This window comes from Diadema antillarum, unplaced genomic scaffold (assembly GCF_040938485.1).
Source record: "Diadema antillarum isolate AM-2024a unplaced genomic scaffold, OU_Dant_1.0 scf00000120, whole genome shotgun sequence".
Lineage (NCBI taxonomy): Eukaryota > Metazoa > Echinodermata > Echinoidea > Diadematoida > Diadematidae > Diadema > Diadema antillarum.
Window position 1 is genome coordinate 551,477 of NW_027271009.1, and position 21,875 is coordinate 573,351.

General features: G+C 37.3%; 1 protein-coding gene across 1 annotated transcript in view; it reads right to left on the bottom strand.

The window, feature by feature from the left end:
• Positions 1-613: 613 nt before the first annotated feature.
• The window catches only part of LOC139720066 (uncharacterized), a 36,565-nt gene continuing 15,303 nt past the window's right edge, over positions 614-21,875 (bottom strand). Inside the window, exons 12-24 of the mRNA XM_071631438.1 lie at positions 19,719-19,791; positions 18,265-18,379; positions 13,654-13,709; positions 12,659-12,779; positions 11,664-11,770; positions 10,618-10,723; positions 9,750-9,903; positions 8,651-8,784; positions 7,163-7,248; positions 6,511-6,637; positions 2,683-2,793; positions 1,687-1,735; positions 614-675 (exon numbers count right to left, since the gene is read on the bottom strand). Coding sequence (XP_071487539.1) covers positions 614-675; positions 1,687-1,735; positions 2,683-2,793; positions 6,511-6,637; positions 7,163-7,248; positions 8,651-8,784; positions 9,750-9,903; positions 10,618-10,723; positions 11,664-11,770; positions 12,659-12,779; positions 13,654-13,709; positions 18,265-18,379; positions 19,719-19,791 — 1,301 coding nt within the window. The remainder of the gene's footprint in view (positions 676-1,686; positions 1,736-2,682; positions 2,794-6,510; positions 6,638-7,162; positions 7,249-8,650; positions 8,785-9,749; positions 9,904-10,617; positions 10,724-11,663; positions 11,771-12,658; positions 12,780-13,653; positions 13,710-18,264; positions 18,380-19,718; positions 19,792-21,875) is intronic.

Genomic DNA, 21,875 nt, shown 5'->3' on the forward strand with positions numbered 1-21,875 from the left:
TAATCTTTTCACATTGATGGCCCACCACAATAGTTACGCACAACCCTGTATATTTGAAAAGAGATCGAGTCTGCTGCTGACCTACCTTTTACGTAATATACTTATTACTACTGCGTTTTTACCTCTATGTGGGTTTGTTTAGACATTCATAGATATTTGTTCTTGGGGAAAATTTTTACTCGAAACTTAGCAAGTAATCCTGTAAGAGGTTAGCTACAAGCGATTTGGATTCAATTTCTTTTTATCATTAGAGGAAAAACTGTATGCTGTGATTGCCATTTTCAGTTATTTTTTAGGCTTATCACACCGCCCCTGTTCGTTTTCATTATTATGAAATATGATGTCAGCATTGTAATCCTGTAGTAAACCTACCTCGTGTGTATTCTTCTAGTAGGGCGCACAGCGACATGATAATGATAATGATATGGTCTGTAATGCGCTCTTGATTTTTTTTTTTCTACAGCCGTAGTGTGGCTAGTATTTCCCGTAAGTTTGTATGTAACTCTCATCCTATAATATGAACCACACATTCTTTCGCAAGAGTCACATGCACTTCGTTTGTCTTGCATTTCTTGTCGCACTCGAGTTCGTTCCTCCTTTGATCCGACGCCGATCACGAAGACATCGTGGCGATGGTGGAGGGTGAAGACTCGCTAAAGGCTTCCCGTCGTGGAGCTGTATTGGGGATGACGATAGAGAATGGTCAGCATAAATCATTTGTTCAAAGACCTCTTTGAGCACCACGACATAGTGTGAAAAATAATGTATGGATATCTTTCCATAACATTCTGAAATCACTAATATCATTATCATCATCATAATTACTCCGTTATTGTTATTATTACTTGTTATTATTATTGATGTTATTATTTCAGATAGAATAACGTAACTCTGAACTCTATATCATTCTGCTATCTACCATTCATAATTTCACCATAATATACACACAATTGTGTAGTGTTTGCTATATCCAAATAAGGTGTTCTCATTTTATTATATATTTATGCCCAAGTGTTTTTTTTTTTTTATTCTATCATTTTATAAACATAATTCTTTTTCTGTCACTGAGTACCAAGACGACTAAAAAACACTGTTGTCTTCGGAATAATTTTTCCCAGTATCATATTTGAAATAAATACTGCGGGCAAATATTGAAGTTGCGCGCGACATGTGGAACTGTCACGAATTAGATTTCACACACAAGCACCCCCCCCCCCCCCCGCACACACACACGCATACACTCACATAAAGTTTAGGAACCATTTAAAGCCTCCACCAGCAGCAATATCAATGATCAATGAATCCCGAATGAAGGAATATAACGCGAGGAAAATTTCAATCACCGACGATGATATTGACAACACGAACAGTGCCGAATAGGAAACTATAATGGTACGTGATAATAGCGAAGGAATTACTAGTAAAGTGAGACGGATAGTATTGTAGAGACTGTATTTTGAGAGTGAGTAACAGGAGAGGGGCACGTACGTAGATGCATACACGTTCATGAACTTATATGTAAATGTATACTGATATATAAACATATGATTTAAGAGAGACAAAAAAACTGACAAAATATATAGAGCTATAGAGAGAGGGATCGAGACAAAAGGAGCTAAAGATGAAGAATATAATCGGGAGCTCGCAGAATACACAGTAAGCACAAAAATTTCTGTCGTCACTCACCTGGTCCTACTTTTGAGTTCGACGAGCCCGGACGCGCAAAACTTGAGCCCTGCGTTAAAAATAAATATGGCAACAATCATATCACATAGTGTGTTGATGAAATAATACAAGAGGAATTGTGTTGTGATTGTGTTAATCATGTCAATAGAACGTACAGTGCACTGAGTTAGTTCGGAATAGTGGTCTGTATAATGATGTAGAAGTACAGTCACACACGAGGTTTTATATTATTTTATACCTTATTGATTTACACATTTAAAGTTCAATTTATTGATTTTTTATGCACAAATAAAATTCAAATTCAAGACAGGTTAATCGGTAGTACCGTGTTCGGTACACCGAACACGGTAACGGCAACGGTCCGACTTTTTGCTATGGTGAGACAAAAGGAACCATATCTGGTTCTGTTACAGTATCACTTCCCCTTTAATAATTTTACTACTAAATAAATCTTCAACTGGTGATTTTGTTGCTCTTAATTTTGACACAATCAAAACTAAAACAAAAACAAAAACAAATACAAGACAAGAAAACCCTGGACCATTGCCGTAACTGTGCTCGGTGTGTCGAGGCTTTTAATCTGCAAATCGTTTTAAATAAACTGCAGGAAATCAAGACATGCTTGTAACTGGTTGCGTGTTTTGACGTGATGGGCTTTCTATCACCAATTAACTGCTCTCTTCATATCTGATTTTGCCCATTTTGCTTTTCTGTTACCCTCCTCCACCTAAATGCGTATAGAGAGACAGTACGTGGTTCATTATTGGACGAGTGGAGAGACAGCAGTCGATTTCCTGTATGATAATCTGTTGTTTTACCAGGGACAATCGAACTAATTATCAAAAAAAAAAGAAAAAAAAAAACCGCCTAAATTTCAGTTTCTGCTTGCATATGGATGATTTTGAATTCGATTTGGTTATGCATTGCCGATAAATGGCAGCATCAGTGTATTCTTGATCGCCAGAAGAGGGTCTATCTTTGGACGTAGAGATTTACCGACTGGCTTGTGATGGCATCGAAATGTTCCTTGGATCGTTTGTACTTCAGCTTCACTATCTTCATGACGTCATCATTCCAAAAGCAGTGGAACGCGCAGATGAATACACCCTGTTGATTGTTGAAAACAGTACCAGTAGCAAAAAGTAAAATTCAACACGAGGAAGAAATCATGAGACTCACCTCCATCAGGAACATGAGGAAAGATAAACATGCTTGCGATATCAGTAATTTTCAAACTAGTTACTTTCACTACGTTTTGCTTTTCATATACCATTTTGAGGAAACGAATAAACGAACAAACACTCGAATTTTCAGGATTTAAAAATAAAAACGGTGAACCTAATGCATGATCGTCATATGATTCCAATTGTAATTATATGCCACACCAACATGATGTGAATGCCGAAAAAGTTATGTTTTATACAAATATGTACGGACTAAGTCAGTTAATTGATACTGCCACAAGAGTTACAAATACTACTTCTACTTTAATTGATTTGATATTTGTGTCAGACAAAGAACTTTACAGTGAATGGGGAATATTTGAGACTAGCATTAGTGATCATTATTTGGTATATGCTATTTCAGTGCAAAGATCCATCAAAAATCTGAATGTGCGGAATTTTGCTCATTCAAAAATCTTAATGAGGAGGAATTTTATAGTGATTTGAGAAGTGCTCCGTGGCAGGTCATAAAAAATATAGACGACGTTGATGATGCGTGGGATATGTGGTTGACTCTTTTCAATAATGTTATCAACAAGCATATACCTTTGCGCAAAAAGCGGTTAAGAAAACATGCATGTCCATGGATATCTGATGAGGTTGTTAAGCTCATGACGGAACGTGATAAAGTTCTCAAAGCTGCTAAAACTAACAACAGTGATGATCTTTGGAATACCTATAAATATCTAAAAAACAAAGTTACTCATCTCATGAGAATAAGAAAAAAGCAGTATAACACTGACCAAATTTTACAAAATCGTAACAACAGTAAGAAAATGTGGAAGAGCTTGAGGGAACTTACGCCTAAATCATCACCCATTTCTCCCAATACTATAAAGATTGATGATGCAGAAGTATCGGACAACGCAAGTATTGCTGAAGCATTCAACAATTTTTTCATATCTAATGCTACTAAAATTACAAAAGATCTGCAGAGGAATACTTCTCGAGTGATACTAGATGAGGACAAAGGCTTTGTTCCATCTCATTCTCAATTTAACTTAAGTATGATAACGAGATATTTTGTATTGAGACAGATCGCGCTTCTTGGCATAGATAAAGCAACCGGAGAAGATCACATCGGCTGCAAACTTTTGAAGATGACAAAGAATGTTATTGCAGAATCTCTTTGCGATATCATTAACAAATCCCTGTCTACGGGAGTTGTTCCACGTAAATGGAAAAAGGCTCGGGTAGTACCAATATTTAAAGGAGGAGATATTTCTTCGTTGAATAACTACCGCCCCATCTCAATCTTACCATCAGTGAGTAAAATTATCGAAAGGACCGTACATCAACAACTGAGCGAATTCATGAATGTGAATGATCTACTACACCCTAATCAATCTGGTTTTAGACCATTTCATTCCACATCAACTGCTCTTGCAAAACTTGCGAATCAGTGGTCTTTGAATATAGATAATAATCAAATTTCTGGAGTTGCCTTCATAGATCTTCGGAAGGCATTTGACACTGTAGATCATCACCTACTTTTACATAAATTAAAGTGTATAGGGTGTAGCAAGACGACTGTAGATTGGTTCAGATTGGTTCAAATCCTATTTAAGTGACAGACAGCAAGTGACGCAATTCAAAGGAGCCAAGTCCCACCCTTCAACTATTAAATTGGGTGTACCTCAAGGGTCAATTCTTGGTCCCCTTTTATTTTCAATTTATGTCAACAGTCTACCCGAGTGTACTTCAGAAGGTGTTATAGATATGTACGCTGACGATACGACCCTCACTGTCAGTGCTAATGACGCAACAGTTTTAGAAGAAAAGATAACTGTTGCACTAAACAAAGTAATGGGGTGGATTAAGAAAAATCGTCTCGTCCTTAACACTGACAAAACTTCTGTCATGATTATCGGCTCCCGTGCTAATCTCGGGAAAATTGAAAAATTCAGTATTTCATTAGATGGTAGTCGGATTAAAAAGAGTTCAGTTCACTAAATGTTTAGGCGTTTTAATAGATGAAGAACTGAAATGGTTTAAACAAATCGAAAATGTATGTAAACGTACCCAAAAAAGTGTCTGCATGATAAAGAGAGCGAAGGCCTTTTTGCCCCAACAATCCCTAAAATTACTTTATAATAGTCTAGTGTTACCACAATTTGATTACTGTTCTGTTGTTTGGTCAAACAGATTTCAATCCCATGCGACTAAGCTATAAAAAAATTCAAAAGAGGGCAGCACGAATAATTTTGGACAAAACATTTGACACACCGTCGTCTGATTTATTCAAAAGTCTTAAATGGATGACACTAGACAAACGTTTTGATTTCAGCTGCGTTATGATGATATATAAATGCGTCCATAACTTAGCACCTTCGTACCTTCAGGTGCACTTAGTTAAGCCTAGTGATGTACATGAACATCATACAAGGCTAACAGACAGTGGAAATCTACGTGTGCCAAGATTTCGCTCTGATTGTCACAAGTGCAGCCCAATCGTATCCTCTGTACTTGAATGGAACTTGCTATATAGATCATTCAATTAGATCAGCTTCTTATATATATTCATTTAAGAGATTGTTTAAGCAAAGTTGCTATTTGTAAGTAACACACGATATTCATTCTGGGCTTTATCATTCCTGTATAATAGCGTTTTAATTATTATTTCGGCATTCTGGTGAACTCTTGCTGTGGCATGTACTTTTTTATGTTACTTTGCAATGTACAGTATGCTGATGTGTATCTACACTGTATATGTCATCTTCTGTATATACGTTTTGCTATTTAATGTATGTTCATCAATATTATTCAGGGCTCCATGGAAGACCACTATTTATTGGTGAATGGACTACCCTGAAAAAAGATTAGAAATAAATAAATAAATAAATAAATAAATAAATAAATAAATAAATAAATAGATAAAATATGTAGCCCACTTTGTCAGGCAAGTCTTTTAAGAAAGCTTTTGCTATAATATCAACAGACTTCGTCAGGCTTCCTCAACCAATTCCTTTAAGCAACTCCTTAAAACACATCTGTTTAATTCCCAATCGTAAATGAACGTGATTGTTATAATTTGAGTCGTTTTATACACTGTATAAGTTACTGTATAATTTGTACATGAAGGGTTTATCTCATGTTCTGAGATTGATTTCGTTATGTATAGTAAGCATCTTGTTTTTGTTTGTATTTCATTTGCTATTTTATATATTAAGAGCGCCATGAGCATCATTATTGATGGACTTTAGCGCTTAATAAGAGACCACTATCATTATCATTATTATTATTATCATATCATGTGCATTTGAGTGTGGATCGGTTACAAAGATCTTTGTCATGATCAGTGTTTGTCGTGAACAGTCCTGCCATACGAATTAGCGTTGATAATTGTTGATTCTACAACTATACGCTTTACAGATCTTCCCGCGATTACAACAATCAGTTCATTTCTGGTTCACGAATGTAGACGACGGTGAAATCTCAATAATTAACTCTCTCCGAAACGCAATAACACTTTCAGGGTCCCGCCATCTCAGACTCCCCCGAGCATTGCGTAAAAACAAGTTGCCGATGGTACTCACAGAGTTAAATACATGATATACTTGGAGCGAGGGAATGACCAAGGAAGCTCCTTGGAATGACATACCTGGAGGGAATTGAGAATAGCGAATGCGTACTGAAAAAAGATGGTGGAGGAGCTTGTTGCTAGGAAACCCAGCATCCACGTGATTCCCAGCAAGGGGAGCAAAACCACAACTGCGCGAGTGGATTTTCTGTATCAAAAACCCAAAACAAAACAAAGCAAAGCAGAGCAAAATAAAAACCCCGTTTGAACAGTTGAAAATGTGTGCATGTCTGTAATCCTGTCCTCGCTACAATTACTAAATACCACTTTCACTACAAAGTTTTGTCTTACAAACACTACCTGTAGGCAGGCGGCTATACTCTTGCTATATTTCAATTATGTACCATTTCGTCTTCACTTCTGGTAGTACAAGACAGTATTGACTTCCCATTATTATTATCATCATCTTTATCAGTACTATTATTATAATTATCATCATTATTATCATCATCATTATTATTATCATTATTATCATTATCATTATCATTATTATTATCAGCAGCAGCAGTATCATTGTCACTATTATATACATATGGATATATTCACATTTATTTATATACTTGAGACATGCGTTTGTATATATGATGTGTATCTATGAAATTAATAAATGTATTTATACGTACATACATCCATGTACACTATATAAAACTTATATTGATTTGACGTGACTTACTTCACTTGCTCAAACTTTGATTTGTCGCTCATAGATTTGATGGAGAGGAACTTCTGCAGGACTATGACGAGTATGATCACGTTTGCCTAGAGAGGAAACGATTTGTGGAAGGTGGAAGTGAAAAAAAACAAAATCTTCCACAGATTTATTTTTTTCCATTAAAGGTATAATGTTTTTGATTCGGTAGGATAAACCTCACACAGTATCTAACAATAATATTCTTTTATTGATTATTTGATTTACGGGTACATGTACTCGGATCTAATCATGATATAAATATTGCTCAATGTATTTGTCAAAGTTGTATTACCTCCGTTCTTAATATTTAATTATACTGGAACTTTTTTGTTTTTCTTTCTATGCTGTACATGTTTTTAACTTGTAAATTCAGCATGTCGGCTACTGTGGCAGTATTTTTGACAAACCAGATTAAATTGAACTGAATAAGAAAAAGACGACAACGAGTGGTGTGGTGACATAAATTGAGGTATCACAGACGAATCAATTGCCAAGTGATTGCGTCAAAAGTTTCTTCTGCAACGGCATACACTGAGCATCTGTACTGCTTCTTAATTAAAAAAAGGGATATTGATCTTCCGATTAACATCTAAATGGAGGGAAGTTTCTTGGTCAGGGAAATGATTATGTACTCTCCGTGCACTAAATGGCCCGAATTCACGAAAGTGGTACAAATGAAACCATGGTTTAAACCATGGATAAAAACCATTTCGTCGTCAAAATGACCGTTTCGTTAACGAAATCATAATTTCGTGGACGAAATGTTCATTTAGCTACAAAATGTTGTCATTTCGTTACAAAATAATCATTTCATCGACGAAATGACTGATTTCGTAACGAAATATTCCATGCGACACTTGGCGCTCCATGGTTTTTGTCCATAATTTAAACCATGGTTTCATTTGTACCACCTTCGTGAATTCGGGCCTATGTGTCTGCAATTTTCTCCACTTGACACTTATTTATTCTTAATATGAATATCTTTGTGATTATTTTGATCTACTATTATATCACGGCGAGACCATGAATGTTAGGTAGTTCAATCATTATTACCTTTCGTCTTTAGTTTTTGAGAATGATAACAAAACCAGTCTTTTTGCAGTTTTCTCAGTAGTGACGACTCATTCGGTATGTGCCAAAAGAAGGAGAACAATGAGCATCTTATCAAGAGACAGATTAGAGAAAACAAAAATAATTGATTAAAACGCAATCTTATAATTTAGCGTTGCTCTTGTCTCTTTCTTTTTTTTCTTTCTCTAAATATTCTTTCTTTATGTATGCATGTATATTTATATATATATATATATATATATATTTATTTATTTATTTATTCATTTCTTTCTTTCTTTCTTTCTTTCTTTCTTTATGTATTTATGTATTTATGTATTTACTCATGTATGCATGTATTCATTTATTCATTTGTTTATTTATTGCTCCAATCAACAAACAATGAGAAGATTATGGTGTTACCACTATGACGACGACCACGGGTCCAGCGAAGGCCCATATGGCACCCCGTTCTCTCGACAACCAGCAGGCATAAGATGTCCCATAGAAATTAATGTTTGTCACAGCTGTGATCATGACGATAAGGACTGGAAACCCTGCGATACAAACATCCATATGAAATTTAATGTGAAGAAATATTTTTACATCAAAAATAGACGGAAGATATTAACAGTGCGTGATCGAACTTCTCACATGTATTTCATGCTCATTGTTTGTTCTCTCTCCTACACCCGTTATTTTTCTTTATGATTTGGAGATGTACAGCATTATGAAATGGTGTTGTACTAATTTTCGCGGTTTCCCTCTTTTTTCGAGTCATCATAAAATTGATTGCAGAGAATATAGAATCATTACTTTAACCTTCTTCATCGTTCTCAGGACCGCCATCTCAAACCACAGGCAGCACTGTATATGAACAGGTGGCTGATAGGAGTGACAGAGTTTACTAATCAGAGACCCGCCAGAGAACGGATGTGATGAATACAGTTATTCTTTATCACATAAGGAACACTTTTTTTCTTGCTTACCTAAAGGATACAGACAGATAGTGGTAGAAGTATAAGATCCACTGTAACTAAAAAGTCGGAGCACAAAATAGTACCATATAAGCTCAAGTAGTTGTAATGGCAACATACAGAGTATCAGACGTCCGCGAGGGGAAGCAGTTAGACTAGTGGTGGTGGACTGGTGGTAGTTGACACTAGCAAAGGTGGAATGGTGGTATTACAATCTGTGTAGTAGCAGTCGTAGGAGTATGGATGGTAGTTGTGAAAGCCAGATAAAGAGTGTCGTAAAGCAATAGCTATATTAATGGAGTAGTAATAATGGTAAAATGAAATTATCGTTATAGCAGTCCGAAGGTGATAATGGTTAAAGGGACGTTGTGGTTGTAGAGTTTAGATGACAATACTGTAGAAGTACTGTAAGGCATTTTTCATTGTATTATTTTAAACGCTGCCTTTTAAGTCAGGTTCACCTAAACGACAACCGTTTTTCATGGCAGTTAAAAATAACCATGATTGATTATGATGAGTTGTGCTCATGCGCACTGGATACTTACCCCATGCGAGTGCATGGTAGATTATCAGCTGACGTTTGTTGCTTTTGAAGACGCTCGTGGCGCGGAAGTAAATGTACACCCCTTCCATGAGCATCCAGAAGAAGGTTGCGAGGTAAAAGAAGTGGATCAGAATGGCTACTGCTCGACATCGTGTCTGCATCGGCATAAACAGAGACAGGAGTGATGGAATCGTATCGAAAGATTGTGTCCATTGCTAAAGGAAAAGCCAACTTCAATACATATACATGCAGCTGTGATCCCTGAGTATTATTGTTTAACAATTGTTACTTTGGTGTTATTGTGTGTTCTTTGTGACAGCATTGCGTATTGTATTGGGACATTGTTTACGTAAGAGGGACATGATTAAAATATATCTATAACATTCTTGAGTGAACATTGATCATTTTCACTGTGTTATTATACAGTGTAATAAAATCTTGCTGGATTTTCTCATAATATCATTGCACTAAAACTTTCCTGACAGAGTAACACGTTTCTTTAGAATTCTCACACGTACTCTCATTCTCACACACACAACCACATACGTAGGTAGATACACATACATGAACTCGTATACTAGTGGGTATAACTTTCCACGAAACAGTCTCTCGCATAATGCAACTTTGTTTGGAATTGATGTATCTTACGCCCTTCCCCTCTTTATCGCGTTTAGTCTTTTTTTTAATGAGACAATACGACTTGATTCCTGATCCTAACACATTCCTCTTTTTTTATGACATTTCACTTAGTTTTAGTTTTGCAACGTATTGATAATATCGCATTGGTGATATAATCCTATGTCTCCCAGGGGTTCTCTGAGCAACAACATCAGTAACAACTTTGTCTGACGCTTGACAAGTCTCCTTACCTGATGACCGACATCACTCACGCCGGCAACAAAAATCACGTGACCTATAAACATGGCGGCAATCAGATTCAAGTGGATGACGGCGGCCTCGCGATTATGAAGACTCCTGAATTGTGGAGCGGTCGGCGAGATAATGAAAGGGCAAGAAAAAGCAACAAAAAAAAAACACAAAACAAATAAGAAGAATTGAAAATAACATTATTCATCACCATACAACAACACACATTATGTATTATACTATTAATATCATCTTTTTTTTTGGGGGGGGGATACAGCAACATCTGAATGCAGTGACGACGCAGATGCATATCATTTGCAACTGTCGAACCTTACCCTCACCGCATCATCATTATATTGCGGCTTCATTTCTTACGCGAAACAGCGTTAATTGCCGGCAGAAAGGACATCAACTCGTACATTAGAATGTAAAAGTGACTTTTTGGGGGATGGGGGATTTGGGATGTGGCGGTGAGTTGGCTCAGTCGGTAGCGCGTCTGCCTCACGATCACGCGGCCCGGGTTCGAACCCGAGTCTGGACTGAGCAGTGTTGTGTGTAAGCATACCGTCCCTTCTAGCAAGAGGCAAAACACTCTGTCCCTCGGATAGGACATAAAATGGAGGTCCCGTGTATGAGAGAGTAACAACTCATGCACGTAAAAGATCCCGCTTCATTCATTCATCGCAAAGAGCAGGGTGTTTAACCCGGTGAAGTGGTCCCACCTCACATCCAACTGGACCCCATGGAAGACCAGCTTAACGTAGCTGAATATGAGCTATCCAGCCATCTCTCAGATGGAAATGAACAAACACACAAACAACTCCTGTAGGCACATAATCACTAACTTCAAACTATGATGAACCATTAAGATATTTTGAAATCATATTTAGGAGAGGGATTGGTAGGGATGAGCTATTCCTCCTCTGAAACAAAGAAACAAACAAATCCAAACAATTTCTACGCAGAAAGACAACAGTATCTGTCACAAGGGTCGACATTCGTATCGACAGTATATTGTGGTATAATTTGTTATTCACAACTTCCTTACTTGTAAGTTGCAGCAATGGTGAAAAAGCCAATGAACAGCGCCACTAGCGACAGACCGATGCCAATTTGAGAGATGATTTGAAGAATGCGCTCATCCTTCTCGGAAATCTAACACGGAATGAATACGGTATGCGGAATTTCAAGTATAATCCTACTATCTACTTCGTTTGTTGTAAAACGTAAAGCCAACATCATTCTAAGAGTGACTACTGTGGTGAGCGGTGCATGTTGCTATTGCGGCAAGTATTTTTGACGTGTGCATGGGCATGTGTTTATTACACAAGGATCTGAATGTTGGAGGGATTAAACTAAAAAGAAGATAAAAACGAACGGAGTCTTTCTTTTTATTTCATGCCAAAAGGAGAAACGTACCAAATGAGATTATCATTAGACTATTAAAGCGACTACTAGATTTCCTTGTACATATCCGTCACGGATGCTATACATTGAAAGTAAGAGCTTTTATTTATGCTTCAAGTCGATGTGATCACAAAGTAACAAACTTACACTAAGTTGTATCGCCTAAAGACAACAATGTTAAGTACTATGGTTCACTGAAATGCAGTATCTATGACAGTATGATGACATAAATTCCTAGGAGAAACAGTCTAATCTGCCAATCGTCAACATTCACAATCGGCTTACAATCTGCAAAGTAATGCATATACTTACAACATATTATTATCCCAAGCAAAAATTACTTATCTATATCGTCATCTAGTATCATAATCATAAGACTTGTTTTTAATGAAGTGTTCTTATTACATTGACCATACTGTTGATTATGGTATGCAAACTTCGTGGTTAATGTGGATTACCGTTCAATGTGTCACTAAAATCTACGAAGGTGACATGGAGCTCAAGCGATAACACATCATAACTATTTTATGCTCTAATAGTAGTCACAAGATCAGTCACTGCTTTCGAAAGTGATATACTACCCATACAGCTGCCGACTAAAATCGTCATGGTAAGTAGTTTGAGCACCCGACGTACCTCGAAATCGGTGGTTTGAAGTAGAAGCGCGAAGTTGGTCAAGTGATCGCATTCGCACGTCGTGTGCGTACTGTTCACATGGATGACGTCACAACCTTCTTGGGACCACGCCCCCGTTTCACTTTGAATTAAAAAAACAAAACAAAACAAAACAAAAGTCAGGAAAGGAAGAGGGAAAGGCATGCAATTCCGAGTAAACAAAATCAGTTGATTTGTGACGTTGCGTTACATAACTTTATAGCTGCAAAATCAGGCAGAGATAAAGACTTATACGTATTACAGCAATCACAGAAAACACGATATTTATCCACGCGAGTCATCACATTTTGTGTGTTGTGAGCCACTGAATAATTTGGGCCCTTTATGGTAATAGTCGTTGATCTTTAATAGTTTCAGATCTAATGCTGACAACTGGCTTTAACATTTAGTGAAATTCTCTTCAATTTCAAGTTGCGTGCATGGGACTTAATGAATAGAATTATGCTCTGATGTTTACCGGGGATCAGTACTTACGGACTAATGTATGGCATATTTGTGTCGAAGATGAATCCTGATTCTGACTATTCTTTTCATTACATCCAATTGTTGCTTGAGTCGAATACAGAATTTTCATTCATTGACATCCATGATGTTAGCTCTCTTTCCACGTGAACATTTGTTTCTTCAATCACATATTTTCACTCTGTTATCACGTTCAATGAGAAACTTTTCTTCTCTTTGTATTTCTGAATTTTCAGCTGTAAGGTCGCAAACACTAATGTTATTTCTTCTTGTGTCAGCTACGACTGTGGCACCAGTGTTGCAAGCAAAAGATTATAAACCATTGTACAGACAAATGAATGACAAAACATATTTCTACTAGCCACATATTGATTTCCATATTTGTCGTATATCAGCTAAATCATTTCCTCTATGGCATGTGTTGGGCATTTATACGCCCATTGTGAATGAAACTGAACCAAGAAAGTTATGTTGAAAACAATGATGTTACTTACTTTTCGGCCGTGAAGTCGTAAAATACACACAGTGATCCTTGTTGTTCACCAACTTCCTGAGGGAAAAGAACATGTATCCTACAAAACATGAAATAAGCATTTTATTGCAAACGTTTTCATAAGAAAAACGTTTTCATATATAGGCCTAAGTAAAGCGTTTTCATATAGGCCTAAGTAAAACGTTTTAAAGAAAGTATGTGCACGAATACTCTATATAGTCTTCATATCTTGAAATCCAGGGTGCAGGGCGGTAAGCAGCATGGGGCAGGAAGCTATAATCTGACAGGAGTATTCTTAGACCACCCCATTTAAGGCAAGTACGTATTAAAACACTCATTTAGAAATTACGCTATACGCTACGGTACGTCAAAATATCATGTCTCATAATCACAGCAAAATCTTTACTAAAAAATGGGGAATTACAAATAAACAGGACATAGACACATTACACAGACGGATAGAAAATGTTATTTTTATCCTATTTCTGTGGGGTTTTTTTATCATGCACATCGTTATCATCATTTCATTAGTATTTTTACGGGTATGACAGTGACAAACAAAGCAAATGTAACAACCAACAATGAGAACAATACCAAACAACACTTAACGCTGTGTGTGTATACGTGTGTGTGTCTATGTGTGTGTGTGTGTGAAATCAATCAATATAGGTTAGAGCAGTGAACTTTCATGCCCGTAGTCTACAAACGATCCAAAATCATAAGGAATACTCCAAAGACATTGCTATAATTGCATTTTCAAATGGACCGTCAAGGACTACTTTGTTTTATTCACGTAACCTTATTCCCTGTTACCAAGGAAAGTGAAATATCTCTGTTCTTTTCGAAAAATGAAATAGAATTTGAATTGAATTGAATTGAATAAGAAGCAGTGTGGATGCAAAATATGGCCTCTAACAGCATGGAACAATGTAATTGTCAGTCGATATCGAAAAAAGAGGTCCTTTTACCCAGCAGCGGCGCGGAGGTTTGGGGTTCGACTAATCAAATTAATCTTCTTCTCGATCTCAAATCCTTCATTTATTCAGATAACATCCAGAATGATACTATTTTCATGATATGAATGATGGGATTACCGACATAATCAAAGATTGTACCAAATTAGCAGTCGCCCGCGTATTCCCACGTGACCAAGACTCGGCTGATGGAACATCGTTACAAATTTAGCCTTGGAACAAAGTTTTACATCACCATCGGGAATTCGACACCAGCGACAGATGTGGGAGAAGAGCGACAACGCGATGTCAAGGTTTCGCAATAATTTCGCCATCAAATTTGTGAAAATGCACTGTATACATGCTAATTTGGTAAGCACATTGATGGGAGTAATACTACTCGGGTTCCATCGTATCATCTATCATAAACCAATGTGACCTCGAACCGTGCAATTAGAGGGCCTGTCCCGTGCTCTTTTAAAGATATTCACAAACCTTTCTATAGTAAGAAGATTACTTTTAAAGCATGTGTGATACAGCCTACATAAAAATGTAATGATATTTTACAAACACATTAACACCCAGCAAAATAGACGGCGAGTGACTCTATAGACCAATTCGGTTTGGGTACTTTTTTATGGTAATTTCAGGGTGGGATTTCACGGAGCACGCGAACGATTTGCGAAGGACGCGAATGACAAAATCCAACATTCGGAAATGTTTTTCTCCGAATGTTTTCCGACAATGAAGCCGAAAACTATTCTTGCGCAATTTGTGCGAGGTTTCCACGACGTATGTGCGAATGTCGTGTGTATCATTGCTAAAGTACAGCATGTTACGTACACGAAGAACACGCGACGGAAATGCGAACAACGAAAATTTTTCAATAATCATGGGAGAAAATGTACCCAAGGAGAGGTGGAAGCTGTCTTGAGTTGAATTTTTTTCTTTCCTCTATTTCTCCTTTCTTTTTCTCTCATTTTTCTACTGTGTGCTTGCCTACATTTTTTTTCCTAGGACGTATCTCCTTTTTTTGCAGTTCCTCCAACACATAATCTCTATACTTTCAGATTCAGATTCAGATTTATTCAACACTTTCTGTAAAAAACAAACAAACAGGAGAATACAGAAAATTGACAACACCATAATAACAAGAAAAGAATGATCACAATAAGCATCAGTACGAAAATACAATACATTTGAAAGTGTTCGGAGACAGACAGAAAGGCTATGCCTTATATAAAAGTCCTGTCCCAATACTATTTCATTCATAAGATATTAAAGTATTGAATGAATACATTTCTTTATGAGTTAATACACACATACATACGCGCACACACACATACACACACTGACATGTTTTACAAGAAAAAAGTTTATCACACCATTTCGGCATACTGATTTAAAACATGCAATCTTAATTTTCTTTTAAACACATTCAGCGATGAACTCTGTCTTATTTCGACCGGAATAGCATTCCAAATTTTGGGTCCATTAAAAAATATAGAAGTATATGATGGCATAGTTCTGGCATAAGGCAATGTAAATCTATCTTTGATTCTCATATCATATCTTCTATTATCACTCATTTGAAAATAGTTCATTAAACATTTTGGAAGCATCTTCCTAAAGTATAAGTACATAAAAATTGCACTTTGATGATAAAAATTGCACTTCAAATAAAATTGTACATACTTTAGATTAATTTTAACTGTATTCTGCAATTTTTTTTTTGTATATTAAATATTTCTTTCTCTTTGCTAGTCTTTAATTTCTTTTGTTACTATAATTGTTTGATGTTTAGGTGTATGCTACGATTTTTATTTGTAGAAAACGTATATACATCCCCCAAACGTGCGCTAAACGTTCGCGAGAATGTCTCAAAAGGTACGCGAACAGTTTGCGATTACGTCGTAAAATGATCGGAAAAACTTCGCAGATTTCGCGTAACATACGCGAGACATTCTCCAAAGTTTCGGAGTCTGTTTGGGGTTTCACGAACATTTTGCGAACATCGCGCGTGTCTTGCGAAGGTCTTGCGCATATGACGAGGCTTTAAAGACACTTTCGAGAACAATTCACGAGCAAATCACGACCAAGTGTGCGGAAAAGGTTCGCAGAAAATTTCAAACTGTTTTGAAATTCTCGCCGAAGTAAAAACGACATTCGCGAACAATTGACGACGCTTCCGAACCCTCACGTTCGTTTGGCGATCTTTTGCAGACCAAAATGCGAATGCTGGATTTTGCCATTCGCGTCCTTCGCAAATCGTTCGCGTGCTCCGTGAAATCCCACCCTTGCTGGGGGCTTCACGTATTCCTAACAAAAGATAATTTATGCGCCGACATAGCAAAGCACCTGGGTCATTGCATAACCCATTGAAAGTGCTTTTGTTCTCATTGGAAAGCCCCCCCCCCCCCGCCATTATGGCCGCCATACGTTAAAGTGCTCTGAAGTCGGATTCATCTATATGTCTGCCTCCCGCTGCATAAATATTCACGTGCGATGTTGTTTCTTTTCTTCTTCTTTGTGTTGTCTCGAATGAAAGCGAACAAAATCAATTGATTATTTGAGTGGCATTGAAAATCATCAACACAGTTTGAGTTTGTTAGTCATCCTTTCCAGAACCGTTTGTTTTTATGCTGTTTGTAAATTAAAAAACACGCTAAGTTTGTCTTTAGTCGCACTCATCATAGGGCCTAATGCTGTCTGCATGCACTACACGTCTAAACAGGGAGGTGGTCACCAGGTCACCTCCCTGGTCTAAAAGACTCAAATCACGAAATGTGCTCCGTTTTTGTACGTATCCTGCTATTTGCTAACACGTGGAAGCATGGAGTGGGTGTATAAGTACACCACTGACCGATTTACGGAATGACTGACTAACTGACTTACTGACCTACAGACTGACTGACTGATGACTGGCTAAATGAATGAATGAATGAATGAATGAATGAATGAATGAATGAATGAATGAATGAATGAATGAATGAATGAATTACTTTAACACATTCAAAATTTAAGAGTACATCGTTTCTTTTTTTTCCCCGCTTGCACAAATACAAATATCATAACAAATCAACAACGTAGTCATCAGAACATATCAAGAGTACTTGAAGTCTATCTATAAGGAATAGATACTTACAATATTATATAATGAGCAGATAATCACGAGTAGATATAATACAAGCTATGTCTTTTTAGTGGATCCCCCGTTTTTCACACAATACATATCGACACTTATTTCTCTTTCATTACTTCACCAACTATAGCAATGTATCCTTACTGTATGTTTTTAATAATTGTTTTCTTTGTATAAATTTACATGCATCATTTTGTCACTGAAGAAAGTGAAAGTTATGTTTATATATCATTTTATTGTGAAAAAAAAACCCCGAATAAATTTGAACTGAACTGAACTGAATGTGTATACCAGAACATACAATATATCGTATTTTAAGGTACAGGTGATGGCACTTTGCTTGACTTGGGATGACAGCGATATGGCATCTTGTAATCAAGCGAAGTCGACACTGAGATGATGTTATAGTTGCCACTCACTGAAAAAAAGGAACGAATAAAAGAGAGAATAGCACCAGATAAAAAAAGAACCAAACAAACAAGCAAACAACAATCAGGACACTACAACTAACCCGTACCTCGCCATTTTTCAGAACGATGACGACCGGTTCGTTGAAGTTTACGGCGCCGTCGTTCTCCAGCGACACAGTGGCGCTGATCACGTGACTATTGAGCTGATGGCTCACGCTTGTGCTAATATCCCAGAAGAAAGAGATAATTGAAGAAGAAGAGTGAGATGGTGAAGGGAAAAGAAGACGATTAAGTATACATGCATACAGAGAGATCGACCATTGTCACATCGATAACTATAGATAAACGCTTTATAACTAAGCAATTAATATACACTGACACAAAATACATTTTTGGAGGCAAAAAGTGTAATGATATTGTTATAGTGTAACAGTTTTCGCAGAGGAGAACATAATCACCTTTCTCCCACTTCCATTAATTTATTAATTCATTACCGGCATCGTGCTGAATGTCATCGGCGTGAAGCTGCACTTAAAATGTTCGAACCATTACAGCCTTTTTCGCTTCATTAATGACAGGATGCTTTTAAGGTATAATTGCTTGAAATGACATGCAGGCTGTGTTCTAGCATCCAAGGAAGACTACACACATAAACCTGTTCCACAGCTTGTTGTGATAACTTTGCTCCATGTTCGCCGTGTCGAAATTTGTATAGCCCTGTCTTTTGTTTCAGATCCCATCCAATTCCACAGAGTAAGGCACAAATAGGTGAATAAAAATGGGGGGGGGGTGGTTGAATAGACAGATAACTCAATAACCAGAAAAAGAGTACAACAAAATAATCTACATTTATAAAAAACGCAAAAAAAGAGAAAAAATAATGTAATTCTATTTTTGCCTGTTCAATTCTTTTCATCTCGAACTCGTATTATGTGCGTAGTTACTGTTATTAGTGTCTTTATCGTTATTGTTATTTTTTGTAATTAACATTATCATTTTTATCATAATCATAATCATTATCATTATCATTATTATCATCACATGTGAATCAACCTAGAAGTAAAGTGTATATGCAGCAGGGGTACTTTGCGGGAAGCCATATTTTGTGAGTGCAGAAAACGAGCCTCTTGTGGCTCATTGAGCCTTGAATGAGCTAATTGTATGTCTATCAATATTTGTAGAGCGTTCGGTCTAATTTTAATAGCAAAGGCTAACTGAATAGTTGCTAACTGTTTTGATATTTTTATGCTGTTGGCGGCGGTTGTGATATATGAAAAAAAGTGATGCTGAAAGGAATATCAAGGCTTGCATCCCAGGGGCTCGTTCAATTCAAAACACTTTTTTTTTTCTTCAAAATATAATGAGGAATAGGCCTACAATACAGTTGCAGTTACCATGGCATTGCATGGTGATGTCTAAAGTGCTTGCAGCTGATTGGATGCTTCGAGACTGCTGCATAGTATATAGGCGTATATACAACATCGGCGCATGCATCGTTCAGTGAAGATTTTTTGTTTTTTTTACTATATTTGCAACACGAAAGAGGAAGCCTTTGACTTACTTTGTGTTTGCAGCGAGCTTGCCACCCAAGGGTGGGGGAGATGTGTGGAGAATGAAGACAGACACAACATGCCCTGTCAGTGGAAAAAACAAACAGTGAACAATTTGTTATGGTATAGTGTTGTTGTTCTCATTGTTGTTGTAGTTGTTTTTCTGTTGTTGATGATGTTGTTGTTGTTGTTTTTTGTTGATACTGATGAGGTGCAAGCCGTTAAAATCCTTCCCACATCTTAAGCCCTGCTTTACCAGAACTTGATTACCACAGCAGAGTCGCGACAACGTCTGGAAGAACAAACTTCTGTGCCTCGAACAATAAAACAGCAGAGATTACACAAGCAAAAAGCAAAAATTACCGTGAAAACGTCCGAGCAATAACCGTTTTAACAAGCAGGAGTAAAAAAGATTATCGAGACGCTGCCGCGGTAACTCGAGTTTGAAAGTCTCTGTTAAAACAGGCCTTATAGTCTGAGAGCTGGCTGCTGGTCAATTTACCCCATCAAGCCCATAAGGTTTGACCCCTGAGAGTTGCTGGGGCCACCCTCCTCATTAAAAAAATGCCCGTCAGCCTGGTCCCTGAGGGCGGGTTCGGCCCCCAGGGACCCCCCGAAAAGGCCCTCCGGCGGGTGTAATTTACCCCATGGACCAAACTTGGCTTATATGAATGTCCTATGGGTGTACATAATCAAAATATAAAAACTGACAAAATATCTGGTCGGGAAAGGGGTTGCCAGACCGCTTGTTTGCAGGCATAAAACCTTGTTTTTGGTCAAGGAGTCTGCGCCAAGACTACACTGTCCCATAGGCCCTGTACTGTAGCGTCTCCCAACAGGCTGACGGACAGTGCCAGTTAGTGCATGTAGTAGTCTTGGCGCAGACTCCTTTACGCCCAACAAGGGTTTGTGCCTGCAAACTACCCGTTATACCCTGGGACCCAGGGTAGTTTGCATGCACAAATTGACCACACACACACCCACACCCACACACACACCCACACACACACACCCACACACACACACACACACACACACACACACACACACATTCACACATGACTCTATGTATACTAAGAATACCGTAACACAAAACATGACCAGTGGTTTCTCCATACAGCCATGATACCTTGCACGTACATACCTATAATTATTATGTTCATAACTTTTGAATGTTTTACATCGATACTATCAGTGAACCTTCAAGCAGGAACACTGAAGAGATTTTGAAATTTGTGTGAAATTGTATTCTGTTTTACTGGCCACACAACCTGCTTACCCTTTATTATGTATCCACCATATAAGACAAATATATATATATACATATATATATATTTGGAAAATGCTGAAATAAACCCTTTGTTGTGAGTAGACTTCAGTTTCTCAAATCATGCATTATACTGTATGATAGACTAAAATGTGAAATTATGTTTTATATTATATGAAATAAATTCATGCCAAATACTGGTCAGTTCAGGAAACATAAGACTGCAACTGAAACATGTGCAATGCCTAGGCCTACATTATACGTAATTTATGTAAGCTTTAGTCTTCCATATATAGAGTGTGATGCATGGTTTGATGTGTAATTGCCATGGTTTTGAATGACAACTAAATCATAAATATGAACTAGGACCTGCATTGTAACTGTATATGGTATGTGACACCCTGGAAGTATTATCTTTTTTTTTTTGGGGGGGGGGGGAGGGGGATAGACAAAGTATCTCAATGAGGAGTTGACAAAAATTCTAATATAAAAGAGAACACAACATGTAAATGCTCTCAACGTGCATGCTATTGTTAAAGAAAAGAAATTAAGCTAACATTTCATTTAGCTGGTAATTTTATGTTTCACGTTGTGTGTATATGTCCCGGGTTAACGGCAATCATATACTATGATGCGCTCTTTGCAGTGTGTGACACCGTAGGTTGAGTTTTGTTTGTGTGGGGCTGGGGAACTGAAGATGAAGTACAGTGTATCTCCAGAAATAAGGAGTTGACAAAACTGCTGATATAAAGAGACCACAAGACCAAGTTAATACTTTCAGCCTATATGCTATATAAAAAGAGAGCTATCATGTTTCAACTTGGTGTGTACTGGTCACGGTCATTGGCAGTGTTTGCAGTATGTGACACCATTTGTGTGGGGCTGGGAACTATTATAAATA